Source organism: Hyalella azteca, unplaced genomic scaffold (assembly GCF_000764305.2).
Source record: "Hyalella azteca isolate HAZT.00-mixed unplaced genomic scaffold, Hazt_2.0.2 contig6690, whole genome shotgun sequence".
Lineage (NCBI taxonomy): Eukaryota > Metazoa > Arthropoda > Malacostraca > Amphipoda > Hyalellidae > Hyalella > Hyalella azteca.
Window position 1 is genome coordinate 940 of NW_025936844.1, and position 20,914 is coordinate 21,853.

Genomic DNA, 20,914 nt, shown 5'->3' on the forward strand with positions numbered 1-20,914 from the left:
TAGACACATGAAAACTAATTCCGACACAACTTGAATTGGACACACACAGATCGTTCCAAGCTTTGTATAAAAATTGAAATTTGCTTAATTAAAAGCCTAATAGCTGTTAATTAAAACGTAATTAAGTAGTGTTCAATATTCGTTAGTGTTCTAATTCAAAGCCGTGTTGTATCCCAATGCAGCTCACACAGCAAACGGAATTTGAACATGTGGATGTCGGCATTACGTATCAGTTAAATTTGAAGCACTGACGCAATACGACTCACCACGTGCCGAATATTGCCACACACAGTGTCGGAATATAGGGATTTGGTAGGTTTGCATTCTAAAGGCTTTTAAATAAATATGGCAACATTTTGTGACGTTTCATCGTTGCTGGCACGTAGTACGGTGTTGTGCGAGTCGAATAAAGCAAACAGAACTTGAGTAACGCATACGGTTATTTTTTTATAGTTTTTCATTTCTCGATGTGTCCTTAATGTGTCGTAATATACCGCGTTTACCCTAGCATTTCTTTGGTAAAACTGCTTAAACTTGATTTTAAAAATTATTTTTTTGCCTAAAGATTAGTTAATTGATTATTGATGGTAAAAATGTAAAATAAAAGATGATTTGTATCTAATGAGTAATGATTCATATAATTTGATTTATGATAGGACAATACAATATTAGGAGATGAAAGTAATTATGTTAGGTGTGTCACAGAGAAAAACTTGCAACTTGTAAGTACCTAATTAATATGGTGTAAGTAGGTAGTATCTTGAGAAATTGTGTACTGTAAAATGTAAATGAATAATGATGCAATGATCATGATGAAAGGGGATTTTTGAGCTTTTTAATTTAGAATTACAGTTCTTTTCTTTGCACTTTGGACTTGCTCACTATACTAATGCTCTACCTCTTTAACTGAAGTGAAAGATGATTATATATACCTAGTCTGATAAATTTAATGTTTTTTTGTTTTGTTCCAGCTTCTTCCTAAAGTCACTGAGTACACAGTTCGTGTTCCAAAGTAAGTATGAAAGAGTAGAAAGACACTTGATCAAAGTAGTGTGATTGTCTTACTTATAGGACTTGGGGGAAGTTTGATAATTTTTATCAAAATGAGTTTAAACCTAATTATTAGTTACACCAATGGTGTATAGTATTTTTTGCAATGTTTTGAAGTAAACCTGAATGTCCTCTGGACACAGCTTTTGTTTGCAAAACAGCATTTCAACCGCTCATAGTCGTATATTGAATGGGTCTCAACTTGAACTTGCATTACAATGAAGAAATCTTGCATGTGTGGTATATACAATATTTTACATAAAGCAAATTTGTATAAAATATTTTAGTACAAAGCAAACATATTATTTCTCCAGAAATGTGAAGAAGAAGTACCACATGATGCGCTTCCATAATGCCAATGGTGTCAACTTCAAGAACTGGAATACTGCCAAAATGGAAAGGGAAAATAACTACAAAGAATTCAAAAGTTTAGATGATGATCAGCCAAAGTAAGTTAAACTGTGATCTCTTGATAACAGATTTATTATTGCTAGCATTCATTAAAAATCCAGTCAAAAATATTTCAATCCACTTAAAAATTTTTAAAAATTGCTTGGAACTTATGTGCACATATTGTGAAACAGTTTAATATATCCTTCAGCATATGTACTGATAAATACCTTAAATAGTAGGTTAGAATAACTTAGAAATTATTTGTATAGTTTTTCTACTCAGGGCTGTAAAAAATTGTATAGATGAAAACTATCAATTTAAAATTTTATACGGATGGTGCATGCCTTTTTGGTTAATGGTGTTATCATTCTCAGTATATGCCAATTAAAACTGTAGAATAGCTGAAGCAATTTAAGTAATGTATCAAGCATTAATTAACTTGTGTTCTTGTTATGACTGACAAACCATTTTTCAGATATGGTGCAGGTTCTGAATTTGGCCGTGAGCAGCGAGATGAAGCCAGACGAAAGCGTTATGGCATCAACATAAAAAAATACAAAGCCGATGACCAGCCTTGGCTTTTGACTGTTAAAGACAAGAATTCTGGAGTTGCTACAGACAAAAAGTACACTTTAATCTATTTTATTCAGATTTTTTTGGTTTGATCTTGCTCAAGTTATTTTTTCATTAAGTATTTATATACCTATTGTTTCATTTTACTCTGAATTATTTTTCACCAGTAAGCCATATTCCAAAAATGAAAGAGCATTTGACATTCATAATTTTGAACTAGTCTCCATAATCGTGGTGTATTAAATTTTTTCTTGTATTATAATAAACTGTTCATAGTGACATCATAATTCTCTCATTCTTATTCATTCATTTAACCAATAGTTGCAATTTGTTTTCACATTCATTTAAACAGATATGCCATCCTGCATTTTTTGCTTGTTAGCAAGGTGATATTCTAGATTTATTCTCAGTAACAATTCCATTCTGTTGTTGAGAATTACTTGAAGTTTCTTTTTGAAAAAGGCTACCAATTTACTCTCTACCTATTCTCAGTGTTAGATTAAAATCGACTAAATAACCTTTTCTGTAGTGAGGGATAAAATAAAATTTTATTCCGTCATGCTCCTTCACAGGTCACATGGGTATTTATCATCTAGGCTTAAATTCTTCTTGTCAAATTTCCAATGCATGCATCACCATTGACTCTCAGCAGTGCTGTGAGGTATGCTGATTAAAGTGATGTTTTAATAATGGCAATATTCATTCTAGGTTCAAAGGCATTCGAGAGGGAGGTGTATCAGATAATGTGGCTTGGTATGTCTTTGTACAAGCCAAGGATGGAGCATTTGAAGCTTACCCTGTTGAAGAATGGTATAACTTCCAGCCCATACACAGATATAAATCTCTTAATGCAGAGGAGGCCGAGAAAGAATTTGAAAGGTAATTTTGCACTGCTTCTTGTGGTCTCATAATTTTTAACTAATGTGCATGTGTAAAGACTTATAAATTTAGCCTTACGACCCATTTATTATATGATCGCTAAGGACAAAGATGAAATGAATTGATAATGAACTACCATATATTGCATCCATCTTTTTGTGTGTTTTATTAACTATCACGGAATGCGTACCTATGTGTAAGTAATCTCTTATCATTAACTTGCATATGGAACTTACGTACATGTTCAAGGAAGTAAAGATTTAATGTCATAAAATTTTAGTTTGAGCATAGGTATTTTACTTATGACACCATATCCATTTTTTCATCTTGAGTTGATGAGCTTATATGGAACTAATAGTTCTAATAGTTTGTAAAAATCACGTCACAGGCGTGACAAGATCATGAACTACTTCTCCGTGATGTATCAAAAGAAGCGAAATGAAGATGATGAAGCAGATGCTGAAGAGGGCAGCAAGAAGAAAGCCAGTGCCAGCAAAGGTGCAGCCAGGAACCACAACATATAAAATATCATCATGTAGTTGTAAATAGTTTTATCGTAATTATTTTCATAATGATACCAATGCTGAATTCAATCTTTGTAAGTATCAATTACATTGTCTATAACAAAGAAGCCTTACACCACTTTCCAATGTAAAATGGGGTTATATTAATGCTCTACATTTACCCCAGCTTTCCAGCTATCAGAAATGGATGACTGGATGTCTGACCAAGACTCTGATGACGATGGAGATGAAGATGCGGAAGAAAAACTAGAAAAGAAACCGAAGAAGAAGGGTGGCAAACCGAGCAAATTTGTGAAAAAACATGGTGGGACACATTGACTTTTGAGGTTTACAATTGCTAATATATTTTTCGTGGTTTATTCCTAGCATACCTTATTAGTGACTTTTAACTGTATGTTTGAACAAAATAATTCATCACTTGAGACGTTTTTCTTTATTTAATACTGTAATTACATTAATTTCCCAATCATAATATAGGTATATATATTCTGATTTTGAACTTCAATTCAGTGGAGCAGTCATTGATATTTGCCGATTGTTCTTCTGATTGTGTTAATTATTTTCTGCTAAAAAGAATCAGTCTCAGCATTCATTATCAATTTCCATATTGTTAACAATATTATCATTAAAAAAAGGGCGAATTAAACTTATCATACGAACATAAATACTTCCGTAATTCATGCATCATTCAGATGTCATGCTTTTTTGTGCTCGTGCGTTTAGAAATATTGTGAGTAAGAGGATATCTGTTTTCCTGCAGTTATCTTGCCTAATTGCATTAAATTACTGCTAATAACGCATTCCTTGTAGGAGGCAAGCGACGTAGAAGAGAAGATGGCGAGTCTGGCACAGACTGTGAGGAGGAGAGTGACGAGTATGATGAAGGAGCTGAGCATGAATATGTCAGTGAAGATTCATCCGAGTGAGTCTTGAATACTTGAGCATTGTTCGTAAGATTAGATATGCAATAATCTTAATGGTTTAGTTTTCATACCCAGGAAACATTCTTTTTATGTAAACCAGAATAGAGAATTATTGATAACAACAGTTTCGATCTTACAGATTATGACTTGGAAAACTTATTCATTTATGATAACTTTTTCTAACTCGATTGCATTTTTAACATTAGGATGTATTGATATTTTTTTGGACAAAATGATTTGCCGACCTACAGAAAAGGGTATCAATAAAACAATTGTAAATTCATGTGCCTTCTATGAAAGTTAGTATATCTATTTTTCACAAAGGGACAGAAAGACGAACAGCTCTCACAATGCATTGATAAATTTTAGGCATATGCAATAATTTTTCAGTGCCATGAAATTTAATTTTCCCACAGCCCTGAACACGAGGACGATGAGAAGGTGACCAAAGAGATGGCCGGTGTAGAGGACGACACAGCCATGAAAAAGCTCCTCAACTCTGACGATGAAGACGACGAGAACGAGGAAAACAAGGACGAAGACAAGGAGGATCAAGACGAAAACGACGATGAGAAGAACAAGAAGAAAAAAGGTTAAATTCTGTAGACCTCTCATACGTTCTTGACTGTTAGTGACTCAGGACTTTCATGATTGCTCTAAGTCATTCGGTGTACATTCATGTTTTGTCTATTCATATTTCATCTATTCATGTTTGTATAAGAATGCTCGGATCTTAAGCTGCTTACATGTTGATATTTTTTGGATACCAAACAACAATACGAACTTATTTTTATTCATTCTATAGCAACATTAATGAATCCTTTTTGTGAGATGTTAAATTTTAAATGAGAATATGTATTTGTAACTTGGTTTTGCCGGCTGTTTATTCATTGTTTCAATATTTACTTCTTGATTCCTGTGCAGATTCTAGCTCCGATCTTAGCGATAGTTCAGACGATGAGAAGCCAAAGAACAAAGACCCTAAAAAGTGAGTTATCCATTAAATGCTAGGGACGATTTCGGAAGGCCTGTATATAGATTTCAATTATTAGCAGGTTTACTTGTAAGAAATTTTTGCGATTCTTGTTACGGATACTAATTCTATTTAAATTATTGTTTCTTCCCTACCTTCAGAGGAGACAGCGCGCCCCGAAATGCGGACATTCTTAAGCGCAAGATCGCCGAGAACCCTGACGGCCTCATGCCGGCCAGCAAAAAGCAGCGCCCTGAAGGGCCTGTCACTCCTGCTCCCGTTTTACCTAGGTGGGGCCAAGCACACACGACTGTAGCTTCCCTCACTTATCTTTCTACAATCTTAGCTGGCATTTTACAAACATTTTCTGTATTTTAAACTCCTATAAGGTGCTTTTTTGGGTTATGAGTTACCGCATTCATTGTCCCTGAATTACGCAACGCACCTCTAGTTAATGAATGAATCTTGTGTCTGGGATTATGTAAATTTCTTTGTATTTCCTGTTTCTCGCTTGAGCTATCCAACGCCTTCGTGTGAACTATATACCTGTTTAGGTGATGATCTGGGCCTGTGATGTAATTATTCATGTATTCTCTTCTTCCTCTGTGTAGCTGTCCACGCCGTCTTTTTTCATCTCTGTACGGTTGTTACGGTTTACTTTTCTTTATCTCAGTTGTCATTTTTTCACTACACTATCATCCTTCTGAGTTTCACATTTCCCCCTTTTCCACTGACAAACCTTCTCTTTAATTTCACTTCTTGTTGTTTGTTTGTCTGCTACAAATCATATAATCGATATTTAACACACTTCTACCTGTCCAATCGATCTGAAATTTTGCACACTCGCATAAAGTTGGAGACAATGCATGAATCAATGGACAGAATATATAATTTTAAATAATATGCGTTTAAAAATTACTTTTTAAAGACAACACTTCTAAAGAATCCAGTGTCTCAGATGTTACACATGTACAAAGAATTTCTTATTTTATTATCAAATATTAAAAAATTAGTTTTTAATTTAATTAAAAAAAAATTTGCAAAATTATTCATTCTGTCAATTGAGTCCTGCATTGTCTCCAACTTTACGGAAGTGTGCAAAATTCCACATCGATTGGAAAAGTAGAAGTGTGTTAAATATCGAATACAAGATATGTACCAGACAAAATTATTTGTTCAAATTTTTTAAATTAAAAAAATTTTTGTTTTCAATTTTTTTTAAATTATATATTCTGTCCATTGATTCATGCATTGTCTCCAACTTTATGCGAGTGTGCAAAATTTCAAATCAATTGGGCAGGTAGAAGTGTGTTAAATATCGATTATAAGATTTGTAGCAGACAAACAAACAACGAGAAGTGAAGTTAAAGAGAAGTGTTGTAAAATTGAAAACAAAAAAAATTTTAATTTAAAAAAATTTGAACAAATAATTTTGTCTGGTACATGTCTTGTATTCGATATTTAACACACTTCTACTTTTCCAATCGATCTGAAATTTTGCACACTTGCGTAAAGTTGGAAACAATGCATGACTCAATTGAGAGAATGAATAATTTTGCAAAAATTTATTTTTTTATTTTAAAAATTACATTAAAAACTAACTTTTTTAATATTTGATAATAAAATTAGAAATTCTTTGTACATGTGTAACATCTGAGACACTGGATTCTTTAGATGTGTTGTCTTTAAAAAGTAATTTTTAAACGCATATTATTATTCTATTCTTTAGTCATTCATTCTAATGTAACCCACGTCTACCTACACCATTTATGCAATGTGTGTACTGCTTCTTCCTAACCAACTTTAACAAACTGGTCTTTCATTGATGTGATATCTAGGCATATGAATGCTTAGCTTTTTTACCTAGAAAAAGTTGCAAACGAATACGAATCCTTGAAAGGTGTTCGAGTGTTCGAAACGTTACTTCGAACAACAGATAGCTGGTTCCAAGGCAATGGTGCATTTTTCCAATACTTTTCTTTTTACAACACTTCTCTTTAACTTCACTTCTTGTCTGTCTGTCTGTCTGTCTGTCTGTCTGTCTGTCTGCTACAAATCTTGTAATCAAAATTTAATACACTTCTACTTATCCTATCGATCTGAAATTTTGCATTTGTCAGCTACAAATCTTATAACTGATATTTGACACACTTTTACCTGTCTAATTGATCTGAAATTTTACACACTTGTGTGAAATCAGAGGCAATGCATGAATCAATTAACAGAATAAATAATTTGGAAAAAAATTTATATATTAAAAAAATTTATATATATTAAAAAATTGAAAAGTAAATTTCTTTAATTTTCGAAAATTAGATGAGAAATTCATTGTACATCTGCAAGATTGGAGATACTGGATTCTTTGGAAGTGTTGTCTTTAAAAAGTAATTTTTAAACGTATATTATTTTGTGTGTTCAATTTGCTCTTAATGACCACTTTACCTTTGCCCCATAGCGACAGCGGGATGTTCGAGGATCAGATCAGACGCTATCTCGTTAGGAAGCCGATGACAACAACTGAAATTCTGCAGAAACTCAAGAGCAAGAAAACCGGGCATGGCTCTGAACAACTTGTCGACATTATTGCTGTAATGCTCAAGAAAATCAACCCTCAGAAGCAGAGAGTGAAAGGAAAAATGTACTTGAGTTTAAAGAGCCTAAACGGATAGTTACTGGCGTTGAATGTCCACGTGATCGTGAGTGAATTCCAGGAATCGTGTTGTTAATAAAATTTATTTGTGTAGCGATGTTGCATTGTCCTGCAGTGAAAGATGAAAATACTTGTCCTCAATGCCTAACATATTAGGGAAATCATGTGTGATTAGTCAACCGAGAGATTGTCACGTTATCTTTTGACCTTTTGTTAACACTTGATGATATCGTGTTTTCTAAAGCAATTTGTGTAATGAACGTATGTTTGTTTAATAGAATCATTGTTTTCCATGGACTTTGCATCATACCCGCATTTGGATACATAACAATTTGCTAGTAAATTGCTACAACTCTATCTTGGTTAAAAAAAAACACCGAATAAATTTAGAGCAATTGAACTTTGATTCACTCGAAGGCTCCTATGTCTACAGTGAACACAGACCTAAAAAATGAATGACACATCATAGAGTTTTTAGTTAGACAATATTCCGTCGTATTAATTTGTCAAGGTGATAGTTACGCACTTCCATTATTTACCACACGACTTCCATTCATCTCACCGCACTAATACCTACTATCAGAGAACTAAAGGGATTATTACGCGCTATCTGCACCCACATGAACGACAAATGCCTAGTGCCAGTGGGTACAAACTCGGGAGTGACCATACCTTTGTATTCTTCATTTTCAAGGCGATTACCACGGCCTTAAATAATTGGTAATATATCGAACACAGGAATACAAATTCACCTCAGTGTACTAATATTAGCGAAGTACTAAGGGATTTATAACGTGCTATCTGCATCCACACTCGAGTGCGACCATGCCGTCATATTCCTTCTTGAAAGTGATGATCCCGTCTTCCTTGTATAATAGCGAGATTGGCCCGAGTGTGGTAGGTACGCAGCAGGCCCGCCTCGCACGCTCGGTGCTCTTGGAGTGCATAAGCGTTTGGATGACTGCGTGCTTTGTAGGACTTAGGTGCGACGCCAGCGGGTAGAAGCATTTCCCGCTGCACTGAAACGCCTAAAACGATTTCAGGTTTTAAAGCAGTCACAAACTGATGTAAGTGTATAGCATTTTGTATAAGGAATTATCGTGGGAACTGGTGCAACATCCTGAGCGGCATGAGCAACCCCTTGAGACACATTCGCCACTTAACAGAAGACAGCTAAAAATATATATATAAAAATACTCAGGTTGAAAATAACATACGGCTAAAACATATTTCTATTAACCTACACTACGAAGGAGCTAGTAGTGCTCTACCTATCAGACAATTCCAAGACCGTAATGGCTACATTCTTCTGTAAATTTCATTTCGGAGTATTATAAATTAAACATTCCAGGTACATTTATAGTATGCTCACTGAAAATAAGCATTCTGGTAAATTTTACATGTAATCGAAGAACGGTATCATGTTCATGATTACCCTCCATGGTTATTGATGGTCTCTACAACCAAATTATTTGGGCTAAGCAACGGAGTTTTAATCCATCGTTACATGATCCGTCTGTAAATATAGTATTTAAAACGTTAGCATTTCTACATTATTCATTGTGGTGACTTTTCAGCGTTTAACAGTATTTAATGAAGAAATAATCGTCAACACCATCTACATCACAAAAAAGCAAGCCTTGGAAGACACTCAATGCTTTAACCTAAACCATCATTGCAATTTTTAACAACTCGTCGAGAAAAACGAAGAAAGATTAGTATATCTGAGTGATGTTTTTACGACAAAAATGCCTCTAACTTGTACAAAAAGACAAACCTCATACTCAGTAGGGGCGATGACCCAGTCACTCCAGCCTATGCTAGCGAAGTCCACTCTGAAAGGCTTCCTCTTGCAGGAGTTTTTGGCTCTCCTTCGTCTACTCGCCCGGCGACCGTTGCGATCTTGGATCTCAGGCGGATCGTCGTCTGCTGCCTCCAGATCCTCTTCGAACGCTTCCCATTCAGCGTCTGTCATGCTTCTCTTCTCACGCTGTGCAATGATGACACGTTAGTGCATTGGTAACATTAAACCTTATTCACCGTACGAAGACTAAGTTAAAGAAACCAAACTAATACTTTTTATTACTAAATTGTGACTTTTTGAAATTTGTGGACAATACATAATTGAAGGTGTTTTTGGAAACATAATTCGTTCATGAATTAGTGAAATTTAGGGTGAGATTGGATGCGATGATAAACCATCATGATAATTTTAAGCGTTTTTCTTTATAACTATATTGGTATCAAGCTATAAAGTGTTCAAAATAGTAAATTATTAGCATAATTTAATTTATTATACTAATTACAATAAATGTCGTTTAATTTTTAGAGCTCTTTAATAAATCAAAAAGAAATCAGAATGCGTTAAAATTATCCATTGCGAAATGCTCGCGGCGTACAAACATGGCCGAAAAAAACTGAGTCTTAATTTTAGTGAATAAGACCTGTCCTGCAACTTACAAATATGGCACATTGAAATGGCCACTCAAGCATTGCAATATGAAATTGGAATCCGTAAGAATGGCCTACAGGCATAATCTACGTAGAATTTGATACACAGTCTTCATCCTTTCGCAGATAGGTAATTATCATTAACGACTAGTATTGTCATCATTGCTAAAGTAATCATGATAACTATTTGTTTAATATAAATGTTAGTAGCCTCACTCGCCGCCGTGCCCCCGGCTTGGACGTGTACAGAAGAAGCATCGGCTGTAGGTCGACGTCCTGGAATGAAGAGTCTACCAAAAGCTCGCCCGTGTTGCCCACCGTCGTAAAAATGTTCTCTACATCCACCTGGTACAACATCAGTGTTTAGAAAACTGGCAATGCGTTATCTCGTCCATACATTAAATTTATGTTATGAATCAGATCCTGAATTAGGAGCTCATTAATAGTAAGCGAATGCTAAAAGTTTCATCGACTCTAATTAACTAAAACCTTGCAAATACATTTAAAAACAAGTCAAGTAATTAATAAAAAGTATAGCAAACCAAAAGTAGCCTCTGTCTTGGTATTATTCCCCCCCCCCAAAAAAAAATATCTTCAATAAAATTATGTTCTCAGTCCAATCTAATAAAAACAAAGCTAGAGAATAGCTTATCTCGCCGATAGGTTAGCTAAAAAAAATTACTCTCGTCAATAACAACGTCAAAATTTTCTGAGGCGCGCAAGAATACCTGCAGTGTGGCTGGGTTCTGATTTCGGAGTTCCTTCAAAGCTCTGGCAATATTGAAGGACAGCCATGAGTGGTTGTGGAGATACGTATCCTTCCATGCTACCACCACTCGGCGGCATCCTGTCTGCCTCTGTCCTTCAGGAACGCATTTTACGAAGGACACTCGAAGTCGTCGCTCCAAACCTGGAGCACGTAATAATATAATAATAATAATATAGCGATTTCAGCGTTATTAGGCCGTAGGCCTGTCGCCGATTCTTAACATCGCAGAACATTCACAACATTTTGCGGTCTCGAACACGCAACTCACTGCTCCAATTCTGCTATGCTTAACCGCCCGGCCTCCTTGCCGATTATGACCAGAAACTGGCGCACAGAGCTGGGATCGAACCCGCGCCTCTCTGCTCCAATCTTGGTACTCTGAACTTTAACCACTGGGCCACCCTGCCACCTTTAACAACAAATTTTAAACAATAGCAGAATTGTTGTGAATCTTAATCATCTTCGAGATTAATTTTCAAAATCAGTGTTAAAATTTGCTACATTTATGGTTTAATATACAACAGTATGATGAGACGAATTCGATAAAACAGGAAGTCTAAATGAATGAACATTTGTATGAAACATAAATTCCTAAATACATTCAAGGGCATTCGAGAACAATCGCAAGTTGTTTCATATCAATAAACTGACTAATAATTTTTTCAAATTCTTGAATACCTTGAAACAAGAATTGCCAAAATGAATTAAACTAAGTAGTTAACAGCCCTAATGACGGCATATCAGCACTGCTCACGACAATAATAAAAATCTACACTGCCTGACTTGTCTTCTAACCTGCAGGCGATTTTTTGTTTCGCACAAGAACGTGAAGACGAAGCATGAGCCGCCTGACGTGCTCCCCCTTCGGCAGCATGATCTTGAAGACGAAGGTGCTGCTGGTGTGACGATGTCCCTCCATTGCCGGTCTGCCTTCGTAACCTCTGCTGTCAGACTCGACCGCTGCGCTGGACTCTGTAAACATCACAAACTACTTGACACCCGAGACGTAAAGCTGCACGAGTCTCGTGACGAAACCTTGCTGCAAAATCTCTGCTAGGTATCCCTAAGTACAAAAAATATAACTCAGTACTCACTGCAGTGAGTGACAGAGAGCGCATTTTCTCGTCGACGAAAACGCGGTCACGGACGGACAGACGGACGGACATGACGAGCACAATAGCGCCTTTTTCCATAAATGAGAAAATGCGCTTAAAACCGAATTACCCAAATACGAGTATATTGCCTTAACTTCGAGATAAAGAGTTATTTTCAAATCATTCCGTAGGCGCTGATCACATATTATAAAATTAGGATCGTCAAGCAGCGAAGCAATTTTACGGATAAAGTCATTCAATTAGTTATCTTGCATAGATGGGAAGAAATTTATAAACGAAGGATACCCAAAAGAAACCGGACTGATTTTTTTTTTTCATTTATCAAAAATGTTCTTTTAGAATTTGCAGGAGTGAATTCCGAGTCACTTGGGACAGTTCCACACGTTCGTAAATACTTCTACGTCGATCTTCAGGGATTATATCCCTAAATTTCTCGACATCTTCCCCAGCGCGGTTAAGTGGATGGACGACCTGAGCGATGTTGGTTGATTTCCCCTTTTTTGAAGTGGGAAAACCACTCAAAAACCTGCGTTTCCCCTATAGCATCATCCTTGTCGGCTCGATGTAGCATTTTCTAGCCAGTTTCTCACAGAAGAGAGCAAAATTTGATGGCAGCATGTTCGTCACAAAAGCAGTCATCATAAAAAAATATAACTTAGTACTCACTGCAGTGAGTGACAGAGAGCGCATTTTCTCGTCGACGGAAACGCGAAGTCACGGACGGACAGACGGACATGGCGAGCACAATAGTGCATTTTTTCCATAAATGAGAAAATGCGCTAAAAAGACGAGCGAGCAAAACAAGCGTCACAGAAAAATTTGCGATAATTGAACACGGCCTTCTAGGCCAGCAATGCCTGGAACGCTAATTGAGGAATATGTCTGTAGCTTATGCACATACTGGGAGGATGTGGTACTATCAAAAATTCGCCCACTAGTCAGTTCGGGTATACAGTATATGGGTCGCCCCTCGTATGCCTGATTGTTATTATAGTACGAATTATAATTATTGTTTCGCATCATCATTTAAATTATGTCTTAATTTGAGATATGACCTAAAAGTGTATCCTGCAAATCAGCATAAGGATGATTTACTGATTTTCGACTGACTTATTGACTAATGCGTCAATTTTAACAAGTAACGTGTCTGAAGGATGAAATTTGTCTCGGTTACCTACTACAATTTCATTTCAAAATGTTTTTGACTTATAGCATTAACATTTGAAAAACTTTCCTTTACATGACACACAACCTATGACACTGACTCCCATGATCCCAAAAAGAATTTTAAAAGTATTAAGCGCAAAATTTAACTTATTGGTACTTTATATTCCAAGCGTCACAAATGTTAGCCTAACCTTCCGCAGTTAAAGGGGGTATGTCTGCATTTGCTTGTCGTTGGCACAAGTCACATTGCTTTTTTAGGCGACAGCATTGCCTACCGTCTTAACGAAGTGTACTCAAAGAACCAAAAATTGATTCGTCAAGCACTGTATGACACAGTGAGCTCTTATGGCTGCTCACTGCTTGAGTGAATTAAAAAAAATTCTATTTCCATTCACCTAAAATAAATATGATAAGCATTTATCTTAAAGGAAATAAAAGGTGGATTACCAACCTAAGTAAATCGCCTATAATACCACTGTGTCACCCATTTATAAAGCTGAGCTAATGAATCTTGACTGTAACTTGCCTATATGAGCAGCGCAGCCATTCAAGCTTTGGCAGCCTAAACAAATCATGGTGGCGTTTTTCAGGTTCTCGAGACTCGCCAATCCCTTGCATGCAACTCGACGTATTATTGGAGCCTGGAGTGACATCATTCACTCACTTTTCCTCGTTAAATTTTGTAGACTAAAGACAAAATATTTTATGTCATAACATTTCGAAGAATATGTTGTAAATTATCAATTACATGTGTGCTTGAACAACTAATTTCGAAATTAAATAAGTAATTAGAACTAAAGTAAAATAGAGACCGCTACTTGACGATCTATGTACACAGTTAATGAATCATTTTCAATCCTAATGTAGCCCTGTCTTTCACGTCACTTAGTACCAAGACAATGGAAGACCTACAAGAGTCGCACCGCGCCCGTCGTTCTGTCACTGACTGCAATCTAGACCTCGACAACTGATATACTAACTTGATGTTTACCCCACCGTCAATTCATGTGAAGTTTTCCTCGTCATTTCATGTTCCGCCTAGCCATCATTACCATTCCTTCTCAAAATCATTCATCCATTCAATATAATTCAGATAAAGTTCAAGAATTCAACGATTATTCGTTGATTTGGGTGTGGGAATTTATTTACGGGTACTAAAAAAAGTTTATTCCTTTTATCACTTCAACTTTGACATAAGATAGCATTTTTAGTATAAATTTTTCCTAAAAATTATTATTTTAGGCAGCGTGAGACGCAAAATGAAGTGTTAAGTATCATTTTAAGACAATTGAATCACTTCTAATATGGTCCATGTTAGATTAGAATCACGTTCATTGTTTTCAAGTCGGCAGCCAAGCCAGCGTTTCCATTGATACACCGAAAGCCTCGACCACCGCAGCGACGGTCGCTTCTTGTTCACCTGACAAGCTCTTAATTAGAGACCAAACAATGGGGTTAACGAGCCCTCATCTGACAATAATTAAGTTAACGTAGATTTTGTCTGTCTTCTCATTAAGTTTCCTTGACGTGGTCAAATGCGTTCGCTATTCGTTCACTTTGGAAACAAATCATAATGTTTTTCTTTTCTGTACAAATCATTTCTTAGCTATTATTATTTTCAGAGTACAGTCGCGGCCAAAATTTTTGTCGCAAGTGATATTTTTTGGATAATTCAATTATGAGGTCTGAAAGAAAATTAAGAAACGTCAAAAATATTTTTTAACTTTAACACAAAATAAAACATTAAGCCTAATGAAATCCTTGAAGATTTTGGCAATGAAGAATTGACAACATGGCCTTGAAATTTTCCAGATTTGAACCCTACCGAAAATTTACGGGTCATTCTCGAATAAAGGGCGAACACAAGTCAAAGAGGGTAAATACAACTTCTACAAGGACTTACAGGACTCGATTTTGCAAGAATGGAACTTTATTGATATGAACATCATTCAAAATTTGATTTTTAGCGTGCCTAAGAGATTAGAAGGGGTACTTCGTAATGAGGCTCAGCAATACAAATATTGATACCTTTAGGAAATTTTCATAATATACTCATGCCAAGAACAAGAACCAACACCAGGGGCCACGGCTATATAAGCTAAAAAAATTGCGCTGCAACTTCTCCACGCGACAAAATTTTTTCTCGCTTCGAATCACCGACATGTGGAACCCCCACCGACAGCCTCCCCGATGACATCGTTGGAGCTCCAAGTATGAACGCGTTCAAGAACAGACTAGATAAAGCTATGGAAAAATATATGTTCAGATTTGAAATGCCTAGAATGAAAAGATCCGATCAAATGATACGAGTTTAGATCTATGAACAAGGCACGAAAAGGAAAAGAATCGGCGACAGGCCACATCAGGCCTACATTTCAGCGCCGACATCATTATGTTATGTTATGTTATGTTATATACCGAATTTGTCGTGCATGATTCCGTTCGTGTTAATGTTTTCTTTTGTGTTCAAGTTAAAAATAAATATTTGATTCAGATAAATATCTGATTTTGTTTCAGACCTCATAATTAAATAATCCAAAACTATCACTTGCGACAAAAGTTTTGGCCGTGACTGTTCTCAGAAATCTATGAATATAATAATAGCTTCCTGTTCCGATGAAAACGATTTTTCGCGAAATTTTTCATGCGTTGCCACGCAGTTTTATTTCAAATGAGGTGCCAAAGAGAATGTTGAGTGCGAGTGAAATAACATCGTATGAAGAGAATGATTCCAATGTGGTAGCAATAAGAATTCATCTTCGGCAGTCATGCAAACCATTCACGTTGAATATAACTTCCATATAATATGTCTCTCTTTTTCTTGTACCATTTTATTAAATTTGTCGTTATTTTATATCAGCGCGTTTGCTTAATGTCGTCAGCAATATTACAGTAGTTGTTTAGAGCATATTTACATTTTCCTACATTCATTTATCTTCGAGAATAAAAGTAATTTCCTGTAAGTTTACATCGATCCTTGAATTTCCAAGCTATCAAGTATCATCTACCAGACCTGGGACTAGCGCAAAACTTTCTACGGCAAATCTATGAAGTGAAGGCAGTGAAGTTTGAACTGTCACGACGAGGCTAGCCGGTGTGGGCGTGGGTCGTCATTATGTTGTTATAAGAAAGTGCCTGACTGTCCATCACTGCTCGACCTTCATTAGCCTCAGCCTACACCAATCATGCACACTTCATCACGAACGATTGTGTGCTACAATGTACCCTATTGATCGGAAGTGTAAAATCATCCACGGCCGATCATTGTCCCTTAATCCGCCTAAGAAACGCCTATGATAATTAGGCGGGGTGGCCATCGCCGGCGACCGGACCGGTCGCTTCAAAAGGAAACTCATGAGCACATATAAACTGGTCGAGGAGTCGGCGCCAGAGATGCGACTAAGTATTTGAGATCGTCAATGATTAGCTCGACCTACTGCGTTCAAAGGGAACAGTGACGAATACTTATGAGTTGGTACATGGGATCTGCATCGTCACGACATTACTCTGCATCTACAAGCAGAGTAATTTTCTAGTTGAAACATAGTATATTAAATACATAATAACTTTTGCTTGCTTTTTCTTTGACTAAAATTAACTATCTTAGTTGTTGCGATTGGTTCGCACCCCAAATATTAACTTTTTTCAAATTGTGACACCAACAAAAGTTTTGCTTAATAATACTTATAAATTAAATTGTAAATCATATATAGGGCTACTTGGTAAACGGAAGGACTCTCAAGCGATTAAAATCCAAGCTTCTAAGAAGCAGCGAACATGGCTGAAAATTTTCTGCACTTTATTGAGTATCTCGGCCGCTATCTGGATCATTATTGATATAATATGCATAATCATCATCTCTTATGGCATGAGTATATTATTTTAGCCCGACGCACTTTCTCTCATTTACATAAATAAGCCGGGAGAAATTCTGGCCCATACCAACAGCTACTGATATCAACGATGTCCAATTAATTAGTCGACTTTTTCATTTACATTTACTTAGACAAAGATGATGAGAATAAGATATTCAAGCAGCCAGATGATTCTGAACACATGAAACCGTTTTGTTATTTTACTCACTAAAATTCTATTCGTATGGCAAGGTAAACGTGTTGGCTTCCGATCAGCATAAAAGGATTAGATCACGCTGTCTCTGCAGCACAGTCGGCGTGTACAAAATATATTAAAATAACAATTTTTAGGAAAGCGAAAACTTTCTAATGGAATTTTTGAAATGAATCTGATGGCACACAGGAATTTTTGTCTATATGTACGAAAAAATCCTACTGGCTTGGCGCCGTCTCAAGGTTGCGTGAGAGTCACAACGAGTGGCGGTGACTTTTGTATGTTGATTTCAGGTAAACCTTTTAGTTACGCGCTGTGCTGAGACTTAATTTTCAGTCACTTTATCTCGTTTGAATCACTCAGCTCATTAAAAATTAAATAGTTATTAATGAATCCCACCGATTGCTTTGCATCGAAGAATTAATTAAGTTACCCAATTAGTTGAATTATGCGATCGAATCCATCCGATTTATCAGCGGGCATGCGGCAAAGTTCTATATTCTGATTATATTCTGATCTGATCCAGACGCAATATCACGATGAGAAAATTAAAAATTGTACATGATCATTTTAACAATGCACTGTAGCGCATACTAGAAATCAGGAATGCAAAAATTAAAATAATAGTTCGAACAGCACATCAATTGCCGCACGAGTATATTGTTCATCAACAATATGAGCTTTTGATCTGATAAATAGCCCCCGTTTCCTTCCTGCGGCATGCCAGCTCTAATCTTACTTTGATTATAACGGCCTAAATTGGATCGCATTAGTTTCATCAAATCAAATCCGATAATTTCAACGTAAACGAAGTTTCGCTTCGGTGCACGAGTCCTTATGAGTTAGAGTCTTCGAATGCATTTGTTGAGTTGTGAGAATGCATCATGTTTGTACGGTCGCCTGTCCCATGATCAGTAGGCCAGTCATGCACCGAGCAGCTGCACTAGAATCACCAATCTTACCTTTTAGGCCGAACTTGCTCCACTATCTCCCATAAAGGCTACGGAGATTTACGCAGCAGCCTCCTTGAATTTTCTGAATTTAATTAACTTACCATGAGTTAATTGTCTGAGATTGCCATGCATTTCTCTCTGAAGTCAATCATAATAATGACGCACCTAAAGTTACATATTTGGAAATTGGCTTGAATCTACCAAGTCACTCTATGATATCTCCAAAACTGCAAAACTGTTCAAGACAATGCTTATAGTTAGTAGCTCACACTTTATGTTTTTTTTTAAACAGCGGCAATAACTTTTATTTTTCTTTGATTGTATTACCATATTCTTAATTAAGAACTCACATTTGGTCTGTTTTCTTGTACAAACGCTGAATATTTCATCTGTAAACATCAAAATCTATCATAAAATGAAGACGGGTTAGTTGAAGACGGGTTATGAGTGAAAATTTCTGTGCAAGTAGCGACTGATACATGGTGAACATTTACATTATTAAATTTTAATTATTTCGTACATAGAGATTTCAGGCCACAGTCTTTGAACTGAACGCCTGCCTCACCATTCTGGACAGAGACGGCAGGGAAGCATCTGACAGTGTCAGCCTCATACGGAGCAGAAGAACCTCCGGTCCTGAAGTTCATGTCGTAGAGTTCCATCATAACTCGAGGTACTTTATCCTGAGGGTGCGACCACGATCTTGAAATGTTCGTCAATCGTAACCCCGAAGTTGTGCTTTGAAGTAAGCTCTCAGTTCGTGTGTTTGTGGGGTCTAGTATAGATTCATCTGATAACGGATGTGAATCTGTGACGTTCAGGTGACTTCCTGAATTTGATCCAGTATGAAAGCTATGTCTTGTTTGCGGAAACGTGGACTGCGAAGCTAGATGCCCCTTGTTGACATACTGTCTCCGTTGCCAGTCATGCTTCGTCAAAGATGTAGAAATGACTTGGGTCGACTTCTCTAATGTTCCATACTGATCTGAGCCTGTTTTCATCGCACAGCCACCTCGGTCGCACATTGTCGCTAGGACAACAATAACCAACAACCTAAACGTCACTAATATCTTCCTCCGGCACCCAAACGCCCCAGATCTCGTTCTCTGAAGAACCATGGGAGGCGGTCACTGCATCGTCTCAAACCCCGGCTTTCTTGGGGTCTCATAATTATGCCTCTAAAAACTCTCTGCCTCAAATCTTAACACACTGCCAAATTCTGGGATTTTTTCCATTCGTATAAATTAAAACCAAAGTCAAGGTAATGAGAAGAAACTTGCGCCGTAAATGAGCCAAATCATCAGTTATTTGAAGGAGACTCGGATCATTCATTCAAGCGTCGTCTATGGAATCAGACACATGTCTTGCATTGTCGACGTAATCGCACGTTCACAACCAACAGTCACAAGGCTTCGTTTTAACAGTAATAATTGCACCAAGCCCGTCAGAGAATAGTTCTTTTTTCTTATTGACAATCAATGAACACGTAAACTGCTATTATCATTTTTTATTAACAATAAACCTTATTTTGAAATGTTTAAAAAATCTGACGGATGATTTTATCTAGTTGTATAGTGTCTCAGCAATTAAGAGGCTTTTCGTAACTATACCAAAGAAAAACTATCCTACAAGCGAAACTTTTAGTACAAAAATTTTCATGATGTTTACAATGCTGGCAGAAGCTTAGACTTGCGCACAATAATTTTTATTTTCGCTGGTCAATCTCACGACAGACGCAATCTTTATTTCTCAGGACCGGGTAGCCAGGGAACAGACACACGACTGGTGGAACGCTCGGCCACACACTGACTCGTTCACAACGCCGCGTGGATGGAGCTAAATTATTTAGTTTGCTGGACGGTGATCTTATGAAGAGATCAGCAACGCTCTTATCAGTAGCTTGCTTTCATTGTTTCATGCGGTACATTATATTATAATGAGAGGCACCATCAAATGAAACATGTACAATTTCAACCGTAAGCCTCATGAACTACAGTTAAAAATATTACCGATGCTTTTGTAAGCAGATTAGCTCATTTTATTTTTTCCTGTCCGGCTGCTAATAAGATAGTTTTTATATTCCCTTGCAATTTTTCTCTGTTCAACTGATCCCTTAAGTGATATAATTTCTAATTTGTAGTAAGTATTAATTCTTGTACGTAGAGTACATAATTGATTGTACGTAGAGTACATGAACAATTAGCCCCTTAATTACTTCTGAGGTTTCAGAAGAAAAATTCCGCTTAAAATTGTAAACTGCAGATTAACAGATAAACTTTCAGTTGATTGTATTCGCTATTATTGTTTAAGCAATCAATAATTATAGCTGCGCGGCCAATTTCAGGGAGTATCATTGCAATTAGTTTGATTTCGCCCCTCCTTGTCCAATTTCATGAGCGCTCACATCATTAAAATTTTTTTTTGTG

General features: G+C 36.5%; 2 protein-coding genes across 3 annotated transcripts; one reads left to right on the top strand and one right to left on the bottom strand.

The window, feature by feature from the left end:
• Positions 1-1,364: 1,364 nt before the first annotated feature.
• On the top strand, positions 1,365-8,256 carry LOC108666197 (general transcription factor IIF subunit 1; the record flags this gene model as incomplete). Its single annotated transcript, XM_018153023.2, is given in 10 exon segments — positions 1,365-1,499; positions 1,919-2,068; positions 2,725-2,895; positions 3,284-3,393; positions 3,586-3,723; positions 4,230-4,341; positions 4,759-4,934; positions 5,267-5,330; positions 5,477-5,605; positions 7,771-8,256. Coding segments are annotated over 10 exon segments (1,399 nt in total), but the record flags the coding sequence as incomplete, so codon positions are not given.
• A 99-nt stretch (positions 8,257-8,355) lies between these two features.
• LOC108666198 (bone morphogenetic protein 10) lies at positions 8,356-20,392 on the bottom strand. 2 transcript variants are annotated; one of them, XM_047880964.1, is made up of 6 exons: positions 19,054-20,392; positions 11,981-12,157; positions 11,145-11,326; positions 10,633-10,761; positions 9,743-9,955; positions 8,356-8,984 (listed from the first exon to the last, which is right to left on the bottom strand). In XM_047880964.1, the coding sequence occupies exons 1-6, from the start codon at positions 19,604-19,606 to the stop codon at positions 8,763-8,765; spliced, it is 1,476 nt and encodes a 491-aa protein (XP_047736920.1). In that variant the 5' UTR covers positions 19,607-20,392; the 3' UTR covers positions 8,356-8,762. The 2 variants fall into 2 exon arrangements, with proteins under 2 accessions (XP_047736920.1, XP_018008513.1); XM_018153024.2 differs by having other exon boundaries at positions 8,356-8,993.
• Positions 20,393-20,914: the final 522 nt, after the last annotated feature.

Excerpts from the sequence above, each read along its gene's own strand:
- LOC108666198 (XM_018153024.2), bottom strand. The coding sequence starts at position 19,606 with ATGGTTCTTCAGAGAACGAGATCTGGGGCGTTTGGGTGCCGGAGGAAG. Across the intron at positions 9,956-10,632 it reads AGCCGGGGGCACGGCGGCGA|CGTGAGAAGAGAAGCATGAC; the intron begins GTGAGGCTACTA and ends ATCATTGCACAG. Across the intron at positions 8,994-9,742 it reads TCGCCCCTACTGAGTATGAG|GCGTTTCAGTGCAGCGGGAA; the intron begins GTTTGTCTTTTT and ends AAATCGTTTTAG.